Source organism: Sminthopsis crassicaudata, chromosome 6, assembly GCF_048593235.1.
Source record: "Sminthopsis crassicaudata isolate SCR6 chromosome 6, ASM4859323v1, whole genome shotgun sequence".
NCBI classification, from domain to species: domain Eukaryota; kingdom Metazoa; phylum Chordata; class Mammalia; order Dasyuromorphia; family Dasyuridae; genus Sminthopsis; species Sminthopsis crassicaudata.
The window spans coordinates 166,394,477-166,421,785 of record NC_133622.1 but is presented as its reverse complement, the minus strand read 5'-3'; the positions used below and the strand labels follow the sequence as shown (position 1 = coordinate 166,421,785).

The 27,309-nt window shown below is 39.5% G+C and overlaps 1 protein-coding gene across 1 annotated transcript; it reads left to right on the top strand.

Moving 5' to 3' along the window:
- The first annotated feature begins 1,764 nt into the window (after positions 1 to 1,764).
- On the top strand, positions 1,765 to 23,134 carry CABS1 (calcium binding protein, spermatid associated 1). The gene is made up of 4 exons (XM_074275767.1): positions 1,765 to 1,840; positions 2,459 to 2,525; positions 4,975 to 20,786; positions 22,957 to 23,134. Exons 2-3 carry the CDS (start codon positions 2,472 to 2,474, stop codon positions 20,746 to 20,748), a joined length of 15,828 nt encoding a protein of 5,275 aa, XP_074131868.1. The 5' UTR covers positions 1,765 to 1,840; positions 2,459 to 2,471; the 3' UTR covers positions 20,749 to 20,786; positions 22,957 to 23,134.
- Positions 23,135 to 27,309: the final 4,175 nt, after the last annotated feature.

Sequence of the window (27,309 nt, the reverse complement as noted above, 5' to 3'; positions counted from 1 at the left end):
TTAATTCACCTTTGGAAACCACTTGCGGAAAATTCTTTGCTTTCCTAAATCTCATAAAGATAAATTAGTGCCAACCAGTGAATCTGAATCTGAGAAGGGAAGCTTACTTAAAATGAAAAGTTCACCACTTATTGAATGAATGGACTAGTGCTTAAGTATATATTATTTTCCAACAATTATCTCAATTCTGTTGAAGAGTAATATTTAATGTCATGGAAATGGTATTCAGACTACTACAATGACAACATTATAATTGCTCAACTACTGGCATATCTCTTGTGTTGAAGGTAATTATCACAAAAGTACATGCTTTTAACATCAAAATTCTGCCTGACTAGACTAACTAATCCAGCCAAGGCCTTTAATATAGGTTCGGGGATTTGGCATTTGTTCCAATGCCCTCTTTCATTGGAAAGAGCAACCTCTCATGCCACTTTGAGGTGGTACAAAATTAAAGGAACTTGAAAAAATCTCCAATAAATCCTCCACTGAACAAGCATATTTGAACAGATCTCTAAAGTATAAAAAAATGCAGATTACATTTAATGGATTAAATTCCATGGAGGAAATATTATCCAAAGTTGTAAATTTTCTTTTGTGTCTTCCAGATTTTGTTAAGAAATCACAAAAAGGCCAGAGTAAGGCCCATATACTCTGCACAAAATATATTTAACATAATGCAATATAGACCTATAGTTATATGATATCATATAGGGTTGAATATAAATTGATCCTGTATTCAAAACCTAGTCTTTTTTATGATCCTTAAAAACTCACCAAAAATGAGAAAATATATATGTATTTTATATTTATCTTTATATATGTATAAATAATCATAATTTATATATATATCCTTTATTAAAAATATATTTTTAGGAAATTCATTTAGAAAATAAGCAACTATGTAGTTGAAACATTATTAAGCTATCAAGAGCAGTAAGGACTCACCTAAAGGACTCATATAGGGCCACATAGCCAATTCTATTAGAAACAAAGTTTGAACCCAAGTATTTTTTGTTCATCCCCACCATTCACCACACTAGGGTACTTCTCTATATCAATCTATGCTCATGCATTTATGTGATTTAAAAGTGTATTTGCAGAAAAACTTAACAGAGCCATGAATTACAAAACAGTAACTAGTTAAATATAGAGATGGGACATTTTGTTGTTGTTAGGGGAGCAGGAAGATTATTTTCCATTTTATTTGCTACTGTGAGTTTGGTCATAAAATATATATCTTGAAAGAAAGATGCTTAGGCTGAGTCCAGGCTCTGAATGAAAAATATCTAGCAGTAGAGAAGCCTTAAACCATCAACATATTATTGAAAATTGGAGTTTATTTAATGAAGGCTATGGCTGCTCTAGGTATCAGTACAGATTGTCTAACCTATGTAGGAATGGAGACTGGGTAGTTGTGAAACTGAAAGGATTTTTTTAAAAAGTTAAAATCCTGAAAAAATAGCTTTAGAAGCTTGAGAGTTAATATTCTGGAAGATGTCTTAAGTTCAAACAGGATTCCTACCCCTTTCCAACACAAAGATAAGATAAGAGGTCGCTGTTTCTAAAAGAATGTGCCCAGACCAGCCTACAATTCCTCTCCATCCTGTATCTCAGGATTAATTCTAAAATAGACCCATCCACGTGAAAAGGTTTCTACTTTTCCCCAATAGGAAAAAAGGAAGGGGGGGAGAATGGGGAGTTGGAGTTTCTTTATTAGATTCAGGCTTTGCTTTATTCCTGATTTTCATCTTCACACATCAAACAGCACAGAGAGGCTGACTCAGAAGAGCCTGGTATCGGTGGGCCCAGACTTAGAAAGGAAGCACCCGGCTGTCTGGTACAGATGTGGTGTATCCACAATGCTTTTGTCCACTCTTTGCTTGAAGTCTTAAGCTATGAGAGCTCTGCTGGTCTTTGTCTATGCAGCTTACCTGAAAAAGAGTTTCCTACAGAACAGAATTATTATTGAGGTGGTGGGGAGAGCAAAGGTAGACTTTACTCCTCACAGAAAAGTTTCTTCCCATTGCCATTTGATATCTATATTATTTAATGTTCTACAATGCATAGTACTAGGTCACTTGACTTTACTAGATCTCATATGTCTTATCTACAAAGTAAAGGATTGGAATAATAATAGCCTTCAGGTCCTTTTAGCATTAAATCTATGATCTTATGAATAACCTAAGTTCAATTTGGTATCAATTATTAAACTACATTAGCTTCAGTAAAGCACCTAACCCTACTTACTAGTACTATTAATATTCCTGCTTGATGGAGGGGTGGGAAGCACTGATAGATTATCTTCATGTTTTTATTCATGTTACCTGCAAATTCAGATTATTGTGGTTATTTCTGTGAGTGTAACATTGTATCAAAAAAAAAAAAAAAAAGGAACTTGATAAAAGTTATTCGTTTATTTTGGTTTCATAACAATGGGGCTCTCTTGCATCTTTAGTAGCAGAGACAAGATGAGGGTTCATGTCCTGACTACAGTTATTTTAACCTTTGCTGATTGTCTCTTGGTAAGTTTTAGAGTTTTTAAATAGTTTAAATTAAATAAGTAATTTTTTAAAAATTAATTTAATTTTTAAATTTAATTTTAAATTAAATTAATTTTTTCAGGGGTAGAGGGTGGCTCTCAACTTATGCTGTTAGAATTCGGGGAAAAAATAACAAAAAAAAAAAGATAAGATTATCAGCTCATAATTATAGCCCCCCAAAAGGTAAATTTTGCTGAATAAAATTATTTCTTTTTAAAAATAAATACTGATTTTTTTTTGTTCTTACATCACCAAAATTTCTCCCAGTATCTTTCCTTCTATTAAAAAAAATACATTTTTATTAAGAAAAAATAAAAGATAGAGGAAATAATAGAAAAATCAGGAAAAGAGGAAATTTAATCAATATGTCAAAAAAATCTTCTAATTCAGTGAACCTTCCACAACTGCAAAAGATAGAGTGAGAGACTGCCTTTTCATACATCTTCTTTGGGGCCATCCTTGTGTTTGGAATTTTGCAATATTTACTGTTGATTGTTTTGTGGTTGATCTTCCCATTTACAAAGTAATAGTCATTTCATAGTAGTCATCTGGCTTATTTGTTTGTTTTTTTATATGAAATATGGCTCTGCTTACTTCACTTGTGTTTCCACACTTCTATAGTCCTTCTCCAGCACAGTAGTATCCCATTATATTCATCTATCACATTTCCTTAGCCATTCTCCAATGGACAGGTATATGTTGTTGTTTGTTTTTTTTCCCAATTTTTTTGATAGTATAAAAAATTCTACTATAAATATTTTATTATATATAGGTTCTTAACAATGACCTCCTTGGGTTATATGGACATTTAGTCAATGATTTTCCTAATTCTAAATTAAGATATTATTTCTAGCTTGAATTTCTCTATCTTCTGATTTTATTGTTAAACTATATTATTATTTAAATGTATATCTAATAGGAGTAAATATTGCTAAGTTTTATGGCAAAGGAGCACAAGAAAAGGGTGAGAAATAGAAGAGTAATTTCATTTTATTTTGCAATTAACATAAGTTGAAATAAGAGAATTATTCAATTTACACAAAAAGCTACTTTGTAAATCTCCCTCTCTTTCCTTTCCCCTCCCTCCTTTTCTCCTTCCCTCCCTTTCTTCCTTTCCCCCCCTCTCTTTCTTTCCTTCTCCCTCTCTTCCCACTCCCTCCCCCTATCTTTCTCTGTTTCTCCCCACCTTTATCTGTTTATCTGTTTTCTGTTTCCCTCTCTCTCCCCTCTCTCTCTCTTCCCCCTTTCTCTCTTTCCTCCTCTTCTGTCTCTCTCTATCTCTGTGTCTCTTTCCCTTTCTCTGTCTCTCGCTTTCCCTCTCACCTCCCTCCCTTATCTTCCTCTGTCTCTCTCCCCCCTTCTGTTTCCCCCTCTTTCTCCTCTGTTTCCCCCCCTCTCTCTTTCTCTCTCTCCTCTCTTCTCTCTTCCTCTCTGTCTCTGTATCTCTCTTTCCCTCTATTTCTCCTCCTTTCCTTCTCCCTCTCTCCCCACTCCCTCCCCCATTTTTCTCTATCCCCTCTCTCTTTTTCTATTTCCTCCTGTTTCCCTCTGTCTCCCCCTCCCTCTCTCTCTTCCTCCTCTTTCTCTTTATCTCTTTCCTTCTTTCTCTCTCTCTCTGTATCTCTCCCTTTTTCTGTCTCTCTCTCTTTCCCTCTCACCTCCCTCCCTTATTTTCTTCTGTCTCTATCTCTCTCCCCCCTTTCTCTGTTTCTCCCTTTCTCTGTTTGCCTTTCCCCTTTCTCTCTTCCTCCTCTTTCTGTCTTTCTCCCTCTTTCTGTCTCTCTCTTACCCTCTTTCTCTGCCTTTCTCTCTCTCCCTCTTCCTCTCTCCCCCTCCCTCCCCTTATCTTTCTTTCTCTATCTCTTCCCCTCTCTTTCTCTTTCCTCCTCTTTTGTTTTCCTCTCTCGTTCTCTTTTTTCTCACTTTCCCTCTTTCTGTCTCTCTCTTTCTCTTTTTCTGTCTTTCTCTGTCCCCCTCTCTCCCTCTACCCTCCCCATCTCTCTGTCTTTCTCTTCCTCAATCTTTCTCTTCCGCTCTGTTTCTCTGTCTCTGTCTCTCCTCCTCTGTCTCTCTCTGTCTCTATGTCCCTCTCCTTCCCTCTCTCTCCCTCCCTCTGTCTCTGTCTTTGTCTCTGTGTGCATGTGTGTGTGTGTGTGTGTGTGTGTGTGTGTGTGTGTACATGCCCAGATTCATAATTTAAATTTATATATTTGGTACTTAGTCTTAACATGTCAAGTTGTCCTCTTTTTTTTCTTCTTGACATTCTGTATGGAGAATTTTGTGACATATTGTACTGAATATAAGAAGAATGTCTTTCATTCCTACTCCTTGGCTTACATCACTCAAGATACTCACACTGTCATATTGTTATGGGGGAAGGGATCTTTTCTAGGGAGACTAGTGTGAAAATACTGTGCTTCTTTCCCTGCAGTACAGTGACAGCCAGGAAACAGAAAATGGGCTAAGGCAATATCTATCACCCAATCCAACTCTGTCTTCCTCACCAGTCAAAGCTGTAGCCAATCAGACTTCACTTAACCAGACCACCAATGGGAATTCTTCTGCTCCTGAGGAGACAGTACTTTACTTGTCACCATTCAAAACAGTAAGAAGACACAGATCTCTTTATGCTGGTGCAAACCATACCTTACCTCTCGAGGTTGCAACTAGAAGATATTCCCCTACAGAAGGTCTATCTGACCCTACGGAGGGAAGACCAAACAACTCTACAAGGATTGAGGCACCACAAAACTTTTCATCACCTGTCTCAAAGATAACATGGCATTACCGTGATGGCAATGCTGAGACCCACAATTCCATGCCCATATCCACTGTATCTCAAAGCTCTTTGCCAATCTCTAGAGCGACCTCCAGTTTTTTATCATCACCTAGGACAACTCATTTCTCCTTACCAGTCTCCAGTGCCACAAAGCGCTCTACCCTACACTCCTATGCAAGTCCCATAGACTCTGGAGCAACTTATCTCTTCTCATCAGACTCCAGTTCATCTCATGACTCTGGGACAGATTCCAGGAAAACATTCAGCTCTCCACCAAATTTTGGGGCAATGCATTACCCTGTTCCAACCTTCAGAACAACCAACCTCTCCATGCCAACCTTTAGGACAAGGTACTACTTTACATCTACCTTTCCTGCAAGGGACCACTCTGTTCCTGATTCTCTATCCAATCAATCTTCATTTGTCCCAGATTCTAAAAACTATTCCTCATCCTTCAGCATTCTCTCTGGTAATCCAAGGTCTACTTTAATTAAAAGAAATTCTTTTAATGTGGATCAAGATGAATCAAGTCACTCATCCAACATCACATCCAGTAACTTTTTGCTGGGCAAAGCTGCAAGAAGATCATTACCTCCTTCCTTTGGATCCAGTCATTTTCCCCCCACCAAAGTTCTTTGGAACACAAGAACTGTTTCTTTAAATTCACAACCTAACCCAAGCTCATCAATATTTGATTATCATCCACTAAGCCATTCTCCATCTATCCCAGAAGCCCCTATCAGTACCACTACAGATACCATTATCAGGGTTCTTGATTCTGACAATCCTGTCTCTTCAGTGAATACCAATAATGAAACTCCTAGATTGAAAACTCATGAAGAGAAAGCTACAACAATTGTGACTGATGCACTTGGAAGAAATGAGATCACCAGTGCAGAAGAGATTACAGCATTAGCTGACGCTACCCCATGGGATGAGAAAGTCAAAACCACAGCAAATCATGCTATTGATTACTTTCTAAACCCTGGGGATTTGGCTAATGACTTCTCAGAAGATTTTACCATTGCTTTAACAAATGCCAATAAATTCTCAGATGCTGGTACATATGATGAAGAAAGAGATGGAGGTGGCCTGTATTTTGATTCTAGTATGGTAAAAGATAATACAATTATAACGGACAACACAGACCTCTTGGAGAAAGATCTCAGAGTCCAAGACCTTCTGGAGGAAGATGATTTCTTTGAGATTGATTTTCCTGACTGGGAAGAAGACTACCCAACAGATGTTGATGATTCTGTAGTGCTAACAAAAAATAGCATAGATATAACCAGGATCTTTCCTAAAGGAATGGCGCCATGGGCTAAACTTCCAGTTGGTATTAATGATGCTGTTATACCTATGAAAGATGCCATTCCATTTACAAGACTGAGAGGAATTCCTGAATATATTGCTGTTCCAACAAGCAATGCTATTATTGGAAATGTCCCTACAGATGATGCTACAAAGTTTTCTCCTAAAATGTTTGTGAGGAAATCTGGCACTCCTTTAGCTAACAATGACAAGTATTTAGCTTTTACCACAGTAGCTAAAAATGACATGGCTATTGGGGATCAAGTAACTTCTGAAGTAAATGATATCCCAACTATAAGGAATTCTGAGACCCCAATACAGCAAATTATTCTCACTAAATTTAAGCCTGAAATAAATTTGCCTGAAAAAGAAGATATTGCAACAGGAAATGCCTATATTGGTTTTTTGGAAAGTTCAAATACTGCTGATAAAAATGTCGTGGATATGACCCAACTTTGGGGTGACAATTCAATTACTGAAAATTATACTATTCTTCCTGAAATAAATGCCACCATTTCTACAGTGAGAATTCCAAACCTGACAAATGTGCCAACTAGACCACCCATGCCTGATGCAGCTGTCTCCAAAGTGAACACTGCAGACCCTCTACTAAACAATTTGCTTGTTACTCCTATGAAAGAAACTTTAATTAAAGAACATTATACAACTACTAACACACAAGATGACTCTTCAATGGACAAAGGACAACAGATTTTATCTGATGGAGTTATTTCCAGAAGTTCTACCCCTAGAGAAGATACTACAGGCACAATTTATACTCTTCCAAGGATGGATGAAACATTTGCAGATTTTCCTGACTGGGAAGAAGACTACCCAACAGATGTTGATGATTCTGTAGTGCTAACAAAAAATAGCATAGATATAACCAGGATCTTTCCTAAAGGAATGGCGCCATGGGCTAAACTTCCAGTTGGTATTAATGATGCTGTTATACCTATGAAAGATGCCATTCCATTTACAAGACTGAGAGGAATTCCTGAATATATTGCTGTTCCAACAAGCAATGCTATTATTGGAAATGTCCCTACAGATGATGCTACAAAGTTTTCTCCTAAAATGTTTGTGAGGAAATCTGGCACTCCTTTAGCTAACAATGACAAGTATTTAGCTTTTACCACAGTAGCTAAAAATGACATGGCTATTGGGGATCAAGTAACTTCTGAAGTAAATGATATCCCAACTATAAGGAATTCTGAGACCCCAATACAGCAAATTATTCTCACTAAATTTAAGCCTGAAATAAATTTGCCTGAAAAAGAAGATATTGCAACAGGAAATGCCTATATTGGTTTTTTGGAAAGTTCAAATACTGCTGATAAAAATGTCGTGGATATGACCCAACTTTGGGGTGACAATTCAATTACTGAAAATTATACTATTCTTCCTGAAATAAATGCCACCATTTCTACAGTGAGAATTCCAAACCTGACAAATGTGCCAACTAGACCACCCATGCCTGATGCAGCTGTCTCCAAAGTGAACACTGCAGACCCTCTACTAAACAATTTGCTTGTTACTCCTATGAAAGAAACTTTAATTAAAGAACATTATACAACTACTAACACACAAGATGACTCTTCAATGGACAAAGGACAACAGATTTTATCTGATGGAGTTATTTCCAGAAGTTCTACCCCTAGAGAAGATACTACAGGCACAATTTATACTCTTCCAAGGATGGATGAAACATTTGCAGATGGAGACACAACTTTTGAGAGTAATGTAATTCCATCTTCCAAAGCAAATGACATAATGGAGGCTGACAAAGTTATTCTGACAGAAGAAAACACACCAAAGGAAAAGATCTTAAAAATGGTTATTTTGGATGACAATGATCGTAATTCTGCAAAAGATAACTCCTTTATGCCTCAAGTCCATACTGCTGAACATCTAGTAGATAGAATAAAATATGTGACTAATGCAACTCAATCTGATCCCAAAATAGCTAAATCCACAACACCTGTTTTATCGTCAACATCAGACAAAACTGTTACAAGTTCAAGAAAAGTACATGATATCATTCCTTTCATGGAAGAAAATCCTGAATCTGAAATTAAGGCTCCTATATTCCTGTTTGGAAATGACCCCTACAGAGATATGACATCTAAATCTATTGGTGGTGACAGAACCAGCAATCAGGCTAAAACCTCAAGAGAAGATGATGCAACTACTGAGAATAAGTTGATACCTATTCTAGAGTACTACGATGGATCTGAAAAGGGCATTATGTCAAACATCATTCCATCCAGTTTTGCCTTTGGATCCAATAATGGTGCCCTTGATGTTGATAATTCTGATACCACAGGTTTTTATGTTTTCCAAAACGAGTATGATATGACCTTTTCCCATTTAGGAGACAAAGTGACAATCCCTGAGGGGTCTCATTCATATGTGGCCCAGGCTTTAGATTCCAAGGGGAATCCCACTCCTTTGCTGTATGAAATGACAAATCGTGAAAATTCTAAAAACAGCAAAAGTTTTGAAAATGAAATGATTCCTTATGTAGAGAGAACCACTACCATACAGGGAGATAACCTCCAAAGAGAAGAATCCATTTCCAATGATAACCTCTTTATAAACTTTTTACCCATCGATGATAATATCCTTGGTACTTTGGTTCCTGATGACTCCATTTTTCCTGAAACAGATGGCATCAGCCCCATCACAAACATCTTTACAAGCCCACCTAATCTAAATACATTGGAAGCTCCTGCAGTTAGTTATGTCACAAAGTCTTTACCTGAAACAACTGCTCCTGATTTAAAAGAAATTATTAGTCTTGGACAGCAAAGTACGACTGTTTCTGATGCTACTTCGTTTTTGCCTAAAATTTCTTATCTGGGGGAAAAAAGAACCATCCACAAAGGTACTACCCCTAATCTAGTCTCTTCCTTCACCCCAGTATATGCTATATCCTCAATATCCAACAGTGATGACCCTGCTAATAATCCCATCACCCTCGAAGATGAAGGAATCTCTGTTACAAAAAATACCCCATCCTCTTTTAATAATAAACTTTTTCTTGGGATAAGGGCTATAACACAAGCTACTCATTTAAAACCTCAAGGAAATGAAGACAATAGCACTGTGGATGATATCACCAATTCACAAAAGGACACTCCCACTGACTCTGGCCCTATCAGTCACACTGATGATGAGACTGAATTTGTAAGAAGCCCAAATACATCTCCTGACATCTCATTTATAAAAAAAGCCACTCATGTCGAGGACAAGACCTCTGCTCTCTCAACTGAGAACAGTAAGTCCAAAAATGATTTTACCAACTTAAATGCCAATGCTTCTCCTTCCATGAGAGACAAAGACGTACTCACAACTGCTAATGCGTCAAAGATTCTTAAATATGATTCTGTGACTGAGAAAGTTCAAGGTCCTTTTTTTATAAAATCAGCATGGACAGATACAATCAATAACAAATCTGTATCTCTTAAAAGTCTTGCTATCACCCCAAAAAGGCACATTGTCGAAGCAGAAACTCTTCTCCCAACTAACATGACTGTGAGTATGGTTCAGGCCAGCTACAATTCCCCTACTTCAGCTATCATCCTGGTACCAGGGAATAGCACAGGGGGGAATGACACTTCTAGCCTTTTATCTGACCATACAATCACACCCTCTGACAGAGTCCTCCCCACATCTGCTACTACCTCCTCTATAGGAGATGTGAGAAACACGGATGAAATCAGTAAGTATGAATTGGAATCTTCTGTAGAGAAAAACAAGACTATTGAACCAGAAACACTTCCTTTGACAGAAAGGCCTACAACAGTGGAGGCAAATGATGCTATTCTGCCAATAAAAAATGTGACAGAGAATGTAGACCAGATGACTACTCCACTCCATAGCAATATCCTTAAGGACTATGGCTCTGTTTCTGAGGATTCCAGGACAGTGCTTAAAACAGATGACACTGATCCTATTATGGGCATCACTGCACTCACATATGGCCCAGATGGATTTGAATCTCCTGCTCCTAATTATTTGTCTAGTACTATTATTCCAGATGATGCAGTAGTTACTGAAAACCACCACACTATGTTTATCGGAGAGGATAATTCTGACACTGAGGCTGACAACAGAAATCTCATAGATACTGAAAAGTTGCAGGTTGTGAATCCTAGAACCACAGATGATTCCATCTTTACTCATACTGAAAGCTTTACCCCAGCATCTCGAGAAATGGTAGCTATAGCTACCAATGACATGGACTTCCTTCCAGAAATATCTAATCCAAAAGTGAAAATAACCCTTCACTCTTCTGTTCCCGACACTGTCCTCAATACAAGGCCACACATTATTGATAGGACTGATTCTAGTAGGAAAGACAAGTTGCCTTTGATTAAGAATGACACATCTATTGCTTATGATACTGTTAGACTGCCAGCAGACACTGCAACCACAACAGCTGACCCCAAAACTCAAGAAGATGAAACCAATACTGCTGGGCCTGAACTGAAAAACTTTAAACTTGGGGTGGATCCTGTGATTTCCTTCACTGATTTTGTTATTGATGAGCTTCCCTATGAGAGAGAAGAAGTTCTACGTGACCCCATGGCAAGAGGTGTTATCACACGAATAGACAGAGCCACATCAATTGTGGCTAATGGCACTACTCTCCCTGGTAAAGACAATAATGCTAAAGAACAGTTTATCATTCCCGGAGGAACTGACATTGCTCTGTTCAAAGGAGATGTCCCCCTAGTGACATCTGAAATATTCTCTCAGTTGCCAGATATCATAACTAGTGGAGACCAATCATCTGTCTTTATAGAAGAAGAATCCCTGACTGATCCTTCAATGACAGTAGTATCAAAGAAATCAGAACCTCTAGTAGAAAACATTAAGACTTTATTTATAAATAAAGGTTCCAACCCAGAAGAGCAAATATTTAAAACTCAGAGGGACCACTATACTCTCCCACTGGAGACTATAATTCTTCCAGCTGACTTACCAACTTATAGGTTTTCTCCCACCAGTTCTGAACATTCTTTATTTACTATGGGAGCTACTAATTCTATGCTTGTGAAAGACACTCCAATTAGCAATCATGGCCAAAGAGATAATTCTGAAAGACTGGTCTTCGAAACTATACCTACAGAAAAGTCTTCTTACATGGGTGTAGAAAATGTCACAACTCAAGCTGAAGGAAACCCTCCATACGATACGGCCTATAAGGATTTTGTATTAGGCAAGGATGTCAATAGAACTGGTGTAAGTACCACAAACTCTCTTCTTATTCCTACTGATATAAAAATGGCAGTGGATAGAAAGAGCACTGCCCTCAGGGGAGAAAGAACTGACATTGGATCTAACAGTACTAACAACTCAACTGACCAAACAAATTCTAAAATACTGATTACTAGAACCCTGGTAATGGCAACCCCTCGTGTCCAAGAAATTGCTTTTGTGGAAAAAAAGAATGGAGAAGCTGGCAAAGTTGTTGCATTCTTTCTACCTAATATGAGAAGCCTAGAAAACACAGGGAGTTATGATGCTCTCCCTGACACTAACAATGCTCTCCCTGTGGGAGACATAAGCTCTTTTACAACTGATAGCACTGATTCCAATGCCAGCAGCACCACACCCAGTCATAAAATACACATTTCCTCTAAGAATGCCACAGGACCCATAGATCACATAGCGACTGAACCTGCCCCATCCACTCCTGATGGGATCAAAGCCCACACAAAAGATAGAACAGGAGTGGCTGAAATAACTGATCAGCAGAACCACATCCTCCCAGTGACTTCTACTAGTATCCCTTCAACTGAGGGCATTTCCTATGTGGATGATGGTACAGAAATTCCCACACACTGGACAACAGCAGCTACTGTCCCCAATGCATACACTGCATATACGGAAGCAGGAAACAACCTGGCCATTTCTGAACCGAACCATTCTTTGACCACAGGATATGATAGGGAGTTGTATAAAATACTTACAAGAAGAAACTCAAAACATGAATCTGAAGAAAGAGAGGAAAGGGAAGGTGATAAAAGCATCCTAGAGGTAACTAATATTACCCCCTTTTTCTCACATGATAGCATCTCCCAAAGACATAAGCTTGTACCTAAAGATATTTTAATTAATTCTGATGAAGACACAACCTTTATACTTGATCCAAATGAGTTTCTGACTTATGGGAAATATTCTTCAGCTAAGGTCACAAACTCTCCACCTGAAACAGCTGCTTCTGAGTTGGAAGAAATTGTTATTTTAGAAAAAGATGGTCTAACTGATACAGATACTGTCTTCCTTCTTCCTGACATTTCTTACCCAGAGAGGAAAAGAAATGGCCTAAAGGATGATCCTATTACTCCCGAGAGAGCCAAGACCCCTATCACAACCAAAACAGAAGCTTTTGCCTCAAAGGACAGAGGCTCTTTTGAAAACAAAATTGCCAGTGGAGAGGATCCCAATGAAGTTTCTGGGGCTGAGATAAAGAAGACACAAGAGGCAGAAGCTTCTCCTGTGACTTACTTCATCACTCCTAAAGCTGATAGCTACTATGTAGGTGCAAATACTGAACACTTAATTGATGTGACAGCTACAAGTGCCTTTCTACCTACAAAAAGAAGCAGCTTAGCTAAACCCAAGGCCACTACTCTTTATGCTAGATACATTAAATCTAAAAATGACCCTATTGTTTCTGAGGCAGATTCTACTTTTGTGTCCAAAGATGACACCACTTCACTAATAGATGATCCTTTAAACTTTAATTCATATGCCACTGCTGGAATTCCTCCAGAAACTCTCCACTTGAAGGAAACCTCATTGGATGATGTTTATATAACTATACCAGAGACATCTAGACCAGTTTCTGAGAAGTCTTTATCTGTTAATGGAAGCCCCACCCCAGGATGGAATGTCATCAATGCTCATAGTGACCCTCAGGCCCTCCAGCTGGAATCTACATTTCCTCCAACTGATTTTACTCTCTTGTCAAGGAACCTTGCCTACACTTACCCTGATGCAGTTGACACAGTAAAATTAGACCCAGCCACTGAGACAACCACCTCTGGTGAAAAATACCTTTCTCCTAAGAATGCTATCTTTGGAGCTGTTACCAATAATTTGAAGGACGATACCAACTTTATGATTGGAACTACTACAAATGATATTCCAGTAGAGAAGATTACATCTGACAATCTTGAAGCAGCATTTCAGACGGAGGAAGTGGATCCTATAACAGGAGATGATGCTACTCGGGAAGGAGAAAAAATTCTATATTCTACTTACTCTTTACCTTTTATGTCAGATAACAATATCCTTGAAGGCAAAAAATCTGACCCTGAGGAAGACTTCATTTTCCTTGAAACAAAAAACAATCATGTGATCACTGATGGTGTCAATCCTCCACCTCAAATAACTACTAACAGAGAAACTAAATCTGATGATTACATTAGTCCTGAAGATGAAAAACCTTTCACTGGAGGTGACTCAGCTATTCAGACAGCTGCTGACAGTGTTAAGACAATGGCTATCACAGCTGACACCATCCCAGGTGCAATGATAAAAATGACCACTGAATTTAAAGAAATGACAAATGCAGAACAAAATTATTCAGAAGCTGCAGGCAACATGACTTTTCTACCTTACATAGCTTACCTTTCAATAAAAAGAAAAGCTCAAAAAGATAATGAAGTTGGTCTGGATATGCTCTCTCCTTTAGCTTTGGAAGATGCAAAGCCCCCTGTGGCAGGCATTTCCATTGCCACTTCCCTTGAAGTTAAAGATAACTCCACACTTATCTCTGGGAATCATGCTACAAATACTGCGGCTGGTGCCAAATCCCCTGAAAAAGAGAATAAAACTGCTATAGTGGAAATGACTAATTATCAGAATAACATATCTCCAGTGACTTCCATCACAACTCTTCCAGATGTCAGGATGCCCTATGCCAATAAAGGGAACAAATATATAACAGACTTGGCTGCAAAAGAAGTAATCCCACTTATAGAGAAGAACCCTGCCATCCTGACTAAAGATACTACATTTCCCTCTGAATACATCCAACCTAACGATGAATCCACTGCTTCTGAAGTGGGAACTCCACTGTCCACAAGAGGTGGCTCATTAACAGCTCTCCCCAATCCTACTCCTTGGCACCATGCTCCTTTTGATGGGACCCCAGTCCCATCAAAGGCCCTAGGACCTAGGACTGACAACTCTTTCCCTAATGATGCTGCCATTTTGAACCAACCCCTCCCTGAAGTGGAACCAAACATTCCTGCCCTCCCACTGGCAGCCACTCTTCTTCCAGATGATTCTAAGACATCCATCATCAAAGTCATATACACAAGACATGTTGCAGCTACTGCTAATAAAAAAGGTACCCCAACAGCCATGGTGCCTGACACGTTAATTCCTTCTACCAGTGGCCCTGGAACAGAGGTCAGAGATATAATAAATCCTTCTAGTTATCAGCCTGATTTTATCAAAAAGGAATCTGCTTTTATGAAAGTTAATGAAATTCCCTTTGTAAAGGAGATCTCAGCAGAGAGAAAGGGTGTCTCTCTGACAGAAGAAAACACCTCCAATAATGATTTGATGACTCTTGCTCTTGACAACAATGTTACTGCCTATGTCACTGAGGAATACATCATTGCCCCTCCAACCCCCATTATAATAAGCATGCCCACACTCACATATGAGCCATCTGAATTGGGGACTTATGCATCCTACAACAAGGCTGATAGTTCATACTCAGCTGAAATAGTTACGGCCAATCCTATGCAAACAAACTCTACAGAAACCAGTCATACTGTCATCCTTAAGTATGAACCACCTGATTCTGAGATTCATACCACCATGTTGAAATCTGTAGCTCCTAGGACAATGGCTCATTCCAACCCTGATGAAAGTAAGAAAATGCCTTCAAAATTTCTAAAAGAGACCGCTGTAGAAAAAGACAATAAAGTTGTAGAAGATGCTACCACCTTTATGCCAGAGACATCTAACCCAAGAAAGAAAAGAACTGATTTTTCAAATGTTCTAGACCCAGACACAGGTTTCCCTATGGAAAAAAGCAGAACTTTTATAATGGACAACTTTGGCTCTGCTGGGGAACCTGGCCCCATCAAAAATAAAGAAGTTTTGGACATAAATGTAGAAGCTGAGATTTTTAAACCAGAAAAAACTACCAGTGTCACAGCAGTTGAAACACAATATGTAAAAGATGACTTTAAAACTATTGGGAGTGAAATGTCTACTTCACAGTATAGTACTATTCCTTCAGCACTGTTCATGTTTCCTGAAGCTGACAGAATTTCTCATATGGATGAAAACATGGAAATGGTAACTGATGTGGCAAACATGCCTGCTGCAGAGAAAATTACTTCTGTTGGAGCCCTTCCTGCTGAAGGTAGTGAGACTCCCCTTCCTAGAGCAGTTGTCACCATGTCCCCAGACAATAACCTTTTACTAACTCATGAAAACCCCAGTTTTATTCCTGATGCCAAGACTAATAGTGCTGCAATTTCTCTTCAGGAGAAAAATGAGGCTTTGTCAGATGATTCCTTTATAGTATCAAGAGAAAAAGAGACAGTAGTTGAACAAATGAAAAATTCTATAGAGGATGACATAACTGGTGTAACTCTCCTTAATAATAATGCCAATCCTATAGCATCTGAAGACAACATAATTCGGGTAGAAGACAGCCTTTTATATGATAATGATTTAATTGGAAGGGACAAATATAATTCTGAGAATAATGATATTATCCTTGAATCGAACACATCTGACCTTATCAAAGTCTCAAATTCATGCCTGTCCAACAGAAATGGACTTGACACCATAGCTTGCAAGGATCTCATTACCTTCATGGAGAAAAATGGTGAAGATAAATTTTATGCTAAGAATCATCCGGGTGACAAAGCTGAAGTGCCTATGGAAGCCAAAACTGTAACTGATGTCATCACTGAGGGAATTAAAACAACAAATCAAGAAATCACAGCTGTTGAAGAAGGTAACAGGGTTGCTGTTAAGGTGACTTCCTTTGAATCTGACATGCTTCTCTCAGAGACCACAGCCAATACCCATAAGGATAATGACATTACTTCTGATAGGGATTCTACCTTCACTGCAACAGATACAAGCAGCCTTGTGACTGGGAGCACTAATCTTGCCGAGAATATCACCTCTCTTGAAAACCAGGAAACATCAGTCATAAGAGATACTGGATTATCCTCTTATGATACTGTTAACCCTAGAGTAGAACCTAAGATTATTGCAACTGATGCCATATCACAAAAAAGGGAGAAAAACCAAATGGCAGAAAATACCAATTTAGAGAATGATGTTATTCCCACACCCTCCTTCATTTCTCTTAAGATTGAAGACATTGAACCAGTAACTGAATTAGGTACAAGTGCTACCACACCTGAAGAAGCCACCACATCCATGTTTTCAGCTTCTGCCCTTTTTCCTGAACACATTAAGCCTGAAAATGACCACCCCACTGTTTCTAGGGCAAATTCTCCTGAGGCCACAGGTGGTGATACCACTTTACTAAAAGATGCCACTGTTGATGATAACCAAGAAACTCTCCCTTCAAAGGAAACCTCATTGAATGATACCAATATGGCTGTGTCTGAGGCATCCAGGTCTGTTTCTAAAAAGCCTTTACCTGTTAATGGGGCGCCTCTCTCAGGATGGAATGTCGTCATTGTACAAAGTGATCCTCAGGCCCTCCAGCCTGAATCTGAACTTCGTCCAGTTGATTCTACACACTTCCCAAGGATCCCTGTCTATACTGCTCCTGACATAGTTGACACAGTAATAGAAGATCCAGTCACTGAGACAGCTACTCCTGGCAAAAAATACCCTTCTCTTAATAGATCTATATCTGCAGATGCTACCATTAATTCGAGAGAAGACACTGATTTTTTGACTGAAGCCACTAGATATGAAGATGATATTCCTGTAGAGGAGATTATATCTGATGTTCAAGAAGTTGCATTTGACAGGGAAGAAAAGAATGCTATAACAAGAGATGATGTTACTCAGGAAGAAGAAAATACTCTATATCCCACTGAGTTTTCATCCTTTATATCAAGTAGCAATATCCTGAAGGACAATGTATTAGCCCCTGAGGATTATTTTATTTTTCCTAAAAGAAAAGATGTCAGTCCTATCTCTGAAGTGAATGAAATCACAGCTGACCTATCCAAATTTGTTGCTCAGCCAATCAGTCCACAGAATAACATACCTGTTATGACTTCCTTCTCTGTTCCTGAAGCAGATAGAATTTCCTTTGGAAATCAAGTCTCTGAAACTCTGTCTTACTCAGATTTAACAGGTGACATGTCTTCCATTGCCCAGACCAACCCAACAAAGCCCAAAGTGCTTACTCCTTTACCCAACAGACCTGCTGATATCTTCTCTGCTCCTGGAGGAAATAGAATTTCCTTTGAAAATCAAGACTCAGATTTAACAGGTGACATGTCTTCCGTTGCCCAGGCCAACCCAACAATGACCAGAGTGCTGACTCCTCCTTTACCCAACAGACCTACTGATGCCATCTCTGTTCCTGGAGGAGAGAAAATTTCCTCGGGAAATCAAGACTCTGAAACTCTGTCTTACTCAGATTTAATAGACATGTCTTCCATTGCCCAAGCCAAACCAACAAAGCCCAAAGTGCTTACTCCTTTACCCAACAGATCTGCTAATGCCTTTTCTGCTCCTGGAGGAGATAGAATTTCCTTTGAAAATCAAGACTCTGAAACTCTGTCTTACTCAGATTTAATAGACATGTCTTCCATTGCCCAGGCCAATCCAACAATGACCAGAGGGCTGACTCCTTCTTTACCCAACAGACCTGCTGATGCCTTCTCTGTTCCTGAAGCAGATAGAATTTCCTTTGGAAATCAAAATTCTGAATCTCTGTCTTACTCAGATTTAACAGGTGACATGTCTTCTACAGCCCAGGCCAATCCAACAATGACCAGAGGGCTGACTCCTTCTTTACCCAACAGACCTGCTGATGCCTTCTCTGTTCCTGGAGCAGATAGAATTTCCTTGGGAAATCAAAATTCTGAATCTCTGTCTTACTCAGATTTAACAAGTGACATGTCTTCTACAGCCCAGGCCAATCCAACAATGACCAGAGAGCTGACTCCTTCTTTACCCAACAGACCTGCTGATGCCTTCTCTGTTCCTGGAGCAGATAGAATTTCCTTGGGAAATCAAAATTCTGAATCTCTGTCTTACTCAGATTTAACAAGTGACATGTCTTCTACAGCCCAGGCCAATCCAACAATGACCAGAGGGCTGACTCCTTCTTTACCCAACAGACCTGCTGATGCCTTCTCTGTTCCTGGAGCAGATAGAATTTCCTTGGGAAATCAAAATTCTGAATCTCTGTCTTACTCAGATTTAACAAGTGACATGTCTTCTACAGCCCAGGCCAATCCAACAATGACCAGAGAGCTGACTCCTTCTTTACCCAACAGACCTGCTGATGCCTTCTCTGTTCCTGGAGCAGATAGAATTTCCTTGGGAAATCAAAATTCTGAATCTCTGTCTTACTCAGATTTAACAGGTGACATGTCTTCTACAGCCCAGGCCAATCCAACAATGACCAGAGGGCTGACTCCTTCTTTACCCAAGATTCCTGGCAATGGCTTTTTCATTTCTGGAAATGGGATTACTAAATCCAATAAAGATACCACTCTGTCTGTGGAAACAATCAATATTCCTGAAGTTGAATTCATTAGCAGAAAAAGTCAAGACACCCATATGGCAAAAGATGACTCTTTAGCTGATCTGAAAATGGCAAAATCCTATCTTTTAAATTCAATGACTGATCATTCTGCTCCCATGAACAATCTTGGTATCCTGGAACAGTCAATTACTAGCACTCCAACTTACCTTCATGCTTTCCCATTGGATGCTTCCAAAGAGAACATTATCTCCAGTGTTGACTCCATATACACTGAATATAATCCATCTATAACCAGGGAGGACACCACTTCTAAGATGTTATATGATGCCATCAATACTTCACCTGAAAACCCTTCCCTTGAAAAAAACTTGCCTGTGACTAGTGCTGCTCCAGTAGTGGCTGAAGATCCACCCCCTAAAATCTATTCTCCAACTCCCACAACAAACATCACTAGAAACATAACAGAAGCAACTGTTTCCTCCGTGGCTGATAATATTATCCCTAAAGTACAAATACCTATCACTTCAGAAGGAGGCCATCTTACATCAGTGGATAACTCTGTAACAGAGAGTGACTTCCTTACGACTGCCGTCAATTTCATTAGCACTTTTGGCAACTTCATCAGCTCTGTGACAGACAGACTTACTCTTTTGAAGGAAATACCAACATCAGAATTTAATACTAAGATACAGTGTATTAAGACACCTACTGATGATGTGGCCAAATGTATCTCCTCTCTGACTAACACTTCTGTGATCTCTACTGATGTCATTCCTCTCCCTGAAAAGAAAGTGATTCCTCATGTAACTGAGAGCATTAGCTCAACAGACAATGATGCTTTTCTAATAAATGATTATGCTACAGACCCAGAAAATACAGTATCTGATTTTATAGTGTACGATCTTGAAGAATGGGAAATCACTGAATTTGACAGAACAATCCCTTCAGAGGAAGACGACTCCAATACCATGGCATTTATACCAAAGGATAACATCATGAAGGAAAAAGACACACTCATTATGTTTGATTTGTCTAGTTCTGAGGAGGAAGACACCACCACATCTGAAACTACTAACTCTATAGTGGAAGATACTCTTGATGTTAATGGGTTTTGGATAGAGGGAAATCCTGACGATGAGTTGAATGCAACAGCCCTTATTCTTGATGCTTCTAAAAACAAAGATTATTCCGTTCCCCTTGCATCAGAAGCCAAGAATACCGGGGAACATAAGAACACTATGAAAGCCTTCCTCACTAAACTGGTAGGCAGGCCAAATGAATCTGTAACTAATGCCGCAGATTCCTTACCTGGAAGTCTCACTGAAGAACGCTACACAGATCCTACAAAAGATTCCACACCTGAAACTGATGTTACCAACCTAGAGGAAGATGACTCTAAGGACATCCTCTAAATGCGGTACAGAATACCATCTCCAACTAAAGCAATAAGGTAATAACATAGTGAGTTACTGTTATATATCTGAAATTTGCCTGGCCAAAAAAAAAAAAAGTTTTAGGAATTACAAAATGCAGTATGATAAGAGGGAAAAGAGAGCTGGATCTAGAATCAGGAGAGACCTAGTTGTGTGACCATGGGCAAAATTATTTAATAGCTCTGAATGCTTCCTCAGTAATAAGATGCTGAGAGCAGGATGGAGGAGAGGTCACAAAGTATGGTGAGAATCCAACGGCATAAATTAGGTAAAATGTGTTTGCAAATCTTAGAATGCCATGAGAAGCATGGCCTAGTGGAGGGAACTGCTCTCGGGCCTGGCCCAGCCCTTAAAGGTAACAGGCTGCATCAACAGTGAGAGTTTTCTTAGCAAAAGGAAACCACAGGTCTAATCTTCTCCCTATTCTCCACAATGTTATACAGTATTATTAATCCAATAAACATCTTCTTAGCAAAAAAAATGCATAAACTTGGAATCAATATGCAATAGAGATTTTCATGCCAACGGGCATGAAACAAAAAATAATAACTAATATTTATATTGTATTTTAATTTATAAAGCACTTTACAAATACTATCTCATACTGTCCGCACAACCTGGGGAAGGTAAGTGCTTTTCTGGTCCCCATTTTACAGATTGGAAACTGAGGCTGACAGAGGTCAAGTGAATTGACCAAGGTCACCAATCTTGTAATTGTCTGAGGCTAGATTTGAAATTGGGTCTCACGTGACTTTAGGACTCTCCACCCATTATTGTTTGGCCAAAAAAAACCAAGCACAAATACAAGATTGGAACAAGATGACAGAGAGAAACAGAGACAGATTTGGAGAGACAGAGAAAGAAAGCGAGAAAGAGGGGGCAGGGAAGGGAGAGAGGGAGAAAAATAACAACAGAGAGTGAGAGGGAGGGGGAAAAGAGAGGAGGGGAGAGAGAGGAAGAGGGAGGGGGAGAGAAGAAGAGAGGAGGAAGAGGGGGGAGAGAAAAAGGGGGAGGAAGGAAAAGAGGGAGGAGGAGGGAGGGAGAGGGAGGGAGAGGAAGGAAAGGGAGAGGAGGGAGAGGGGGGAGGGAGAGGAAAGGGAAGAGAAGGGGAAGGGAAAGGGAGGGAGGGGGAGGGAAGAAGAGAGGAGGGAGAGGAGAGGGATGGAGGAAGGGAGGAGGAGGAAGAGAGAGAGCTCTGACTATCTAAGTAGAGCGGTGTTTCTGCGGGAGAGTAGACACTCCTGCCCTGGTCAGTTCAGTTTTGGATTCTCCCTCCCCCAGTTTCAATGGATGTTCATTAATAAGTTGAACGGCTTAATAAGCAATTAATTGATCATGAGAAAAGAGTACCTAGAGGAGGGCTTTAAATGTAGGTTACTAGAGGATGGGTAGAAGGAAGTGACCAGATTTCGCCTGGACTCAAAAAGCCCGGCTCCACTAAGGGCGGTAACATAGATAGCAGTCGCGCCTCCCTACTGCAATCAGCGAGACTAGGAAGCGTACACCTAGAGGGGAGCAGTCGCTTCATGTTTCCGCTTCCGGTGCTAGCGGGCCACGGTGCGGCCGAAAGAAAGATGGGGGGGCGCGGAGGGTGTGCGGGGCCTAGGCCAGATCGGCCCGTTGGAAAATCGAGACAACCCTTTTGGCTAGTTGCCCGACAACTCTCCATGCCCTCACACTGAGAGCAGGCCGGAGGAGAGGTCACCAGTGATGAGAGGCGCCTACCATTGCCAATATCTCCTAGCCATTTACCTTGGCACTTCCGCTGGAAGTGTCGTGACACTTTGTCCCGCCCCTAAGAAGTTAGAGCGCAGTGGGCCTCTCTAGTCCCCTCATTCCTCCAAGTCTCGCTTGTCTAACTAACGCTTTAATGGGAAAGGAACGCACCGCCCCTGAGTCTCAGTTTCCAAATCCGTACGATGAAAATAATAGTACTTGCCTCCTCCCTGGGTTGTTACAGGGTCTAAATGAGATATTTGTAAGGGATTTAAAGATGAGAAAATTTAAAATGCCACATAACAGCTACTTATTTCAGAAATAAATTTGTCAAAACACCTTGCACAGACATATATAGATCGTTATTTTTAAGATTCTGGGTTGTTGTTTTTTTTTTTTTTTTTATGTTTATCTTTTTTTTTAACTGTTAAGAAAATAAAATCTAAGTTTATTCTTTTTCCCCCCACCAAGGTCTTAACTACTGCATTCCTGCCCACTCTCCCTCTGTTAGCTACTTCCAGAAGACTCTTCTTCATTGGCAATTGAAAGATGATGTAACCTCAAGGATGTGGATTCTTTCTCTCCTCTGTCCACACACGTTCAAGTGGTTCAATCTTCACTTTGATTCAATAAATATTTTTGAACACAATTTGTCTTCTTTGAATGTTAGTGACTTATAGTAGAAGCTTAATGTGAGATACAACTAAAATGTGTGTGGGACGGGGGCTAGACCCCCTTCTCCAAATTAACTAATCAGAGACAGCTTCAAGTACAAAGAAAAAGCATTTATTTAGTCCCTGCAGGGAGAGGCCCAAGCACATCTGGGAGACATCTAGCTCCCAACAAGCAGGAAAAAGGTTAAATAGCAAAAGACCCAACCCCTTTAGACTAAAAGGAAGTAACCATCATTGACCAATGGTCACCAGTGCTGTCTGCTTCCGGGTTAGGTCACTTCCTGTCACTGACCTAGGGCCTTGGTTTCTAGAGACTTCTAGATCTAGAGATGATGTGACTTCCTGCAACCTGGGCCCAAGACCTAATCTGGCTCTGAGATCACGTGATTTAGTTCTAGTCTCATAGACTTCTTGAGAAAGCTTCACCTGTCTATTTCACTCAAATGGAAGCATATGGCCTATTTAAGAGAAATTGTTTTGGATCATATTTGAAGGAGGTCTTTGTTGTATGGGAGCTCAAATTCTAAGACATTCTAGACACTTAAAAATTTGAAAAATAAAACACCTAAAAATAAGGTATTAAGAGGAAACAGATGTGGAGAAAACCAAAAATAAATATAGTGGTATAATTTGGAGGGTAGAGATACAACTACCTATAGGTATGTAATACAAAAATCAAACAGCCTTTATTAAGGGTTTGTTACATGCCAGCCACTGTACTTTCATGCCAGCCACTGTACTTTCTATCAGTGGTCCTCAAACTTTTTAAAAATGGGCCAGTTCGCTGTCCCTCAGACTATTGGAGGGCCGGACTATAGTAAAAACAGAAACTATGAACCTCAGCCCAGCGCTGGAAGTGTTTGAGTTTAGGTCAAATGTCACTTCAGGTCTGATTTTGCCATAACCAGGCAGGCCGCATCTAGCCCTCGGACTGTAGTTTAAGGACCCCTGATTTAAATACTGTGAATGAAGCAATATCCACATAATAATGGACAAACAACAAAAAAGACATGTGTGAATATATACAGAAGAAATACAATGTGGTTAAATATGGTTTTCAGAGGAAAGGCACTGGCAATTGAAGAGATCCAGTAACCAGAGTACACAGCATTGCTAGAAATTAGTCTTAAAAGAATTCGTTTTAGAATTCTAAGTCTAGTCTTAGAAGAATTCTAAGAGACAGAGGTGAATTGGATGTGTATTCTAGGCTTGGGGCAGAGTCAATGCAAAAGCCTGGAGATCAGAGATTGAGTGTCCTATGTTAATAATAAAACATATATATCTATGCTCAAACAGCTCACCTTAGAGGATAATCTACTCTGATCATTCCTAGTTGACAGCCTCCCTTGCTTTTGTCATCATGACCTGCTGCTTTACACATTGTGCATGACAATCTGTAATTTCTCAAATGATGGGAACTTGTTATGGGCCAGAACTTGAAACAAGGTACTAAGTCAGTGGAATTGATAGAGACAAGAGTTATCTACTTTAGCATAGTTCAGTATGGTTGATTTAATCCTACAACAAATGATGGTTTCCTAGTGATATAATGATTGGTTTATAGTCAGTGTGAATCATATAAGCAAGAAGCCTCAGCCAGGTTGAGTTGGAGAGAACTAGAGGCAGAAGCAGAGAAAACAAGACAAAAGACTCAAGCTCTCAGAATCAAGGAGAGAGATAGGCCTCCAAGAAAGCTCCCCGGGCCTCAGGAAAGGAGACAAGACTTTGAAGGAGACAATAAAGGATTTGGACTTTAACCCCTGGCTACTCCTGTGGTAATTACTGAACTGAAACAAAGGTTGCCTCCAGAGACCCCAAGAAAACCAAACGGAAGAGAACTACATGAACTTACTTTGTATTTAGCGTTTTGCTACCCTTTTACCCTTTATCAAAAAAGGGGAGTCTCCTAATGTGCAAATTCCATTCCCAACCCCTGTGAAATCCAATAGAAGAACCCTATCGCTTTCCACAGACATATACAAATCCTCACTATGAAAATGTTCTTTAATGTACATCTTTCCTTCAGGGTAGTGTGGGTTTCCTCTGATCTCCCCATCCCCTATCAACTGAGTATGTGGAGCCAGCTCTAACAACATTTCAAAAATCTGCAATCACTATACTTTAGGTCTTCATTATTTTGTTAATCTATTTATAATAATGCGTAGTAAAAATATATGTGTATGTATTTCTCCCCTCCCCCTCTCCCTAAGAGCATGGTTGTTAAATATTTATCAGCACACCTGTGTTTCACTCTGTACAGGTTGCATGAACCCACTAGTGGTGCAATATAGGGAAAGAAATCACCAAACTGGAAGCTTAATGACTGTAGAAGAATGATATTGATGGTGATGATGATGATAACCAGCATTTATATCATGCTTAAAGTTTTGAAAGTGCTTTAGATCCATTATTTAATTTGATCCTCACAATACTCTCTGCATAGCACCAAATCTCTTGTTGAGAAATTAGAATTATTATTTTCCCTCGTCTGCTCAAATATGATGGAGTGGTGATATGTTCTGGACTGGCTTGACTCAGACCAATTTAAATTCAACCCTGGAATAAAATGAGACATTGATGGGTTAACAAAAGGACAAGTTATTTAGCAATAGTGAGAAAAAGATATTTGATAAGAACAGAGTGTTGAGCTGATTGGGCAGAATGAAATTTTTCTGCCCATCATGGTTTGTTTACCAGCCAAACATCTTAGTGATCCTAGAGTTCCTAGTGTTCTTAGAGTTCATAGTAGCTGTTCTTTAAACTGATGAGGGTGGCTGTAATTAGTACACTGAACCTTCAGTCCCTGAACCAATGAAGTCTTAAGGAAAGGTTTCAATACCTTTTAAAGAAAAATTTACCTAACTTCTTTTTTCCCCTTTTTCCCATACTACAAAGTATGAAGTGTCTGAGGTCAAATTTGAACTCAGGTCCTCCTGACTTCAGGGCTGGTGCTCTATCCACTGCATCTACCTAACTTCTATAGAAGAAGATATCAGGATACTGCTGCTGCTACAGGATGCATCTACAATGACCATCTATGTTTTATTTCCCCTTTTCCCATAACATAACTGGTGACTATATTTATACAAAGGATATTAATTAAAAACTAAATAGCTTAGATGGATAGAATGCTAGATTTGAAGTGTAACATGCCCCACGTTGGGCGCCATTTGTAACATGCCCTGCTGGCAGTTACAATTACTAGTCTGCCCTAGGCCCAACAGAGTACCTTTGACCACTGACCTTTGCAGTGTCGACTCTACCCAGCTCGCCTCCTCTGAGGCCTTCAAAGGTCTCTGGCCATGATTTCTTGAATCTATAGTTTAATAACCGGTAGCACGCTCAAGAATAGCCATGTGTAATCTTAAAAGCCTTTATTATACCTACTCACATAATGCCCTGACTTGATGCCATGACTTGTTGGTTCCCTAGTGAACACCTGGTCAGAAGACCCATGTGTTCACCACCAAACTCCTTACCTCTCGGCTATCCATCCGCTTGGCATGGCTACCCCAGGCTAAGGAGCCAGGTTAAAGAGAGCGACTGCTGTCTGCAGTGGGCTTATAAAGGGCCTATGAGGTCACACACACAGCCAATCATCGAGAGAGTCGTCACCCATTATGAAGCTATCTCAGTATGACCAAGATCCCACCCACAGGGCAGTCCTAATATCCACAGAGAATACTTCTTGGGGCACTCAATCTCCCATTGCAATGTGGCACCGCCCATTTAAAGGGCCCTTACATTGGAGTAAGGGAAAAAGTGAAAATATTACCTCAGATACTTTGTAAATTTTAATCCTGAGCAAATTATTTATTCTCTCAACTTTGGTTAATTCATAAAATGAACATAATATTAGCATCTGCCTCATAAATTGCTGTGATAGTCAATTAAGATAACATATATATTGCTCTGCAAATCTTAAAGTACTATCTGAATTCTAGCTATTATTATCATCATTATCATATTTATATAGGATTTATATAGGATTATGAGCTTTAAGGCCAAGGACTATTCATTGAATCATTCATCTTTGAATTCTCATTTTTAAAATCTCCCTTATTTGATTATAAAATCATTTTTGTTTCATATGTCCTTCACTGTACTTTCTCATACCTACCCCAAAATTAAATTTTCTATTTTCTTTAAA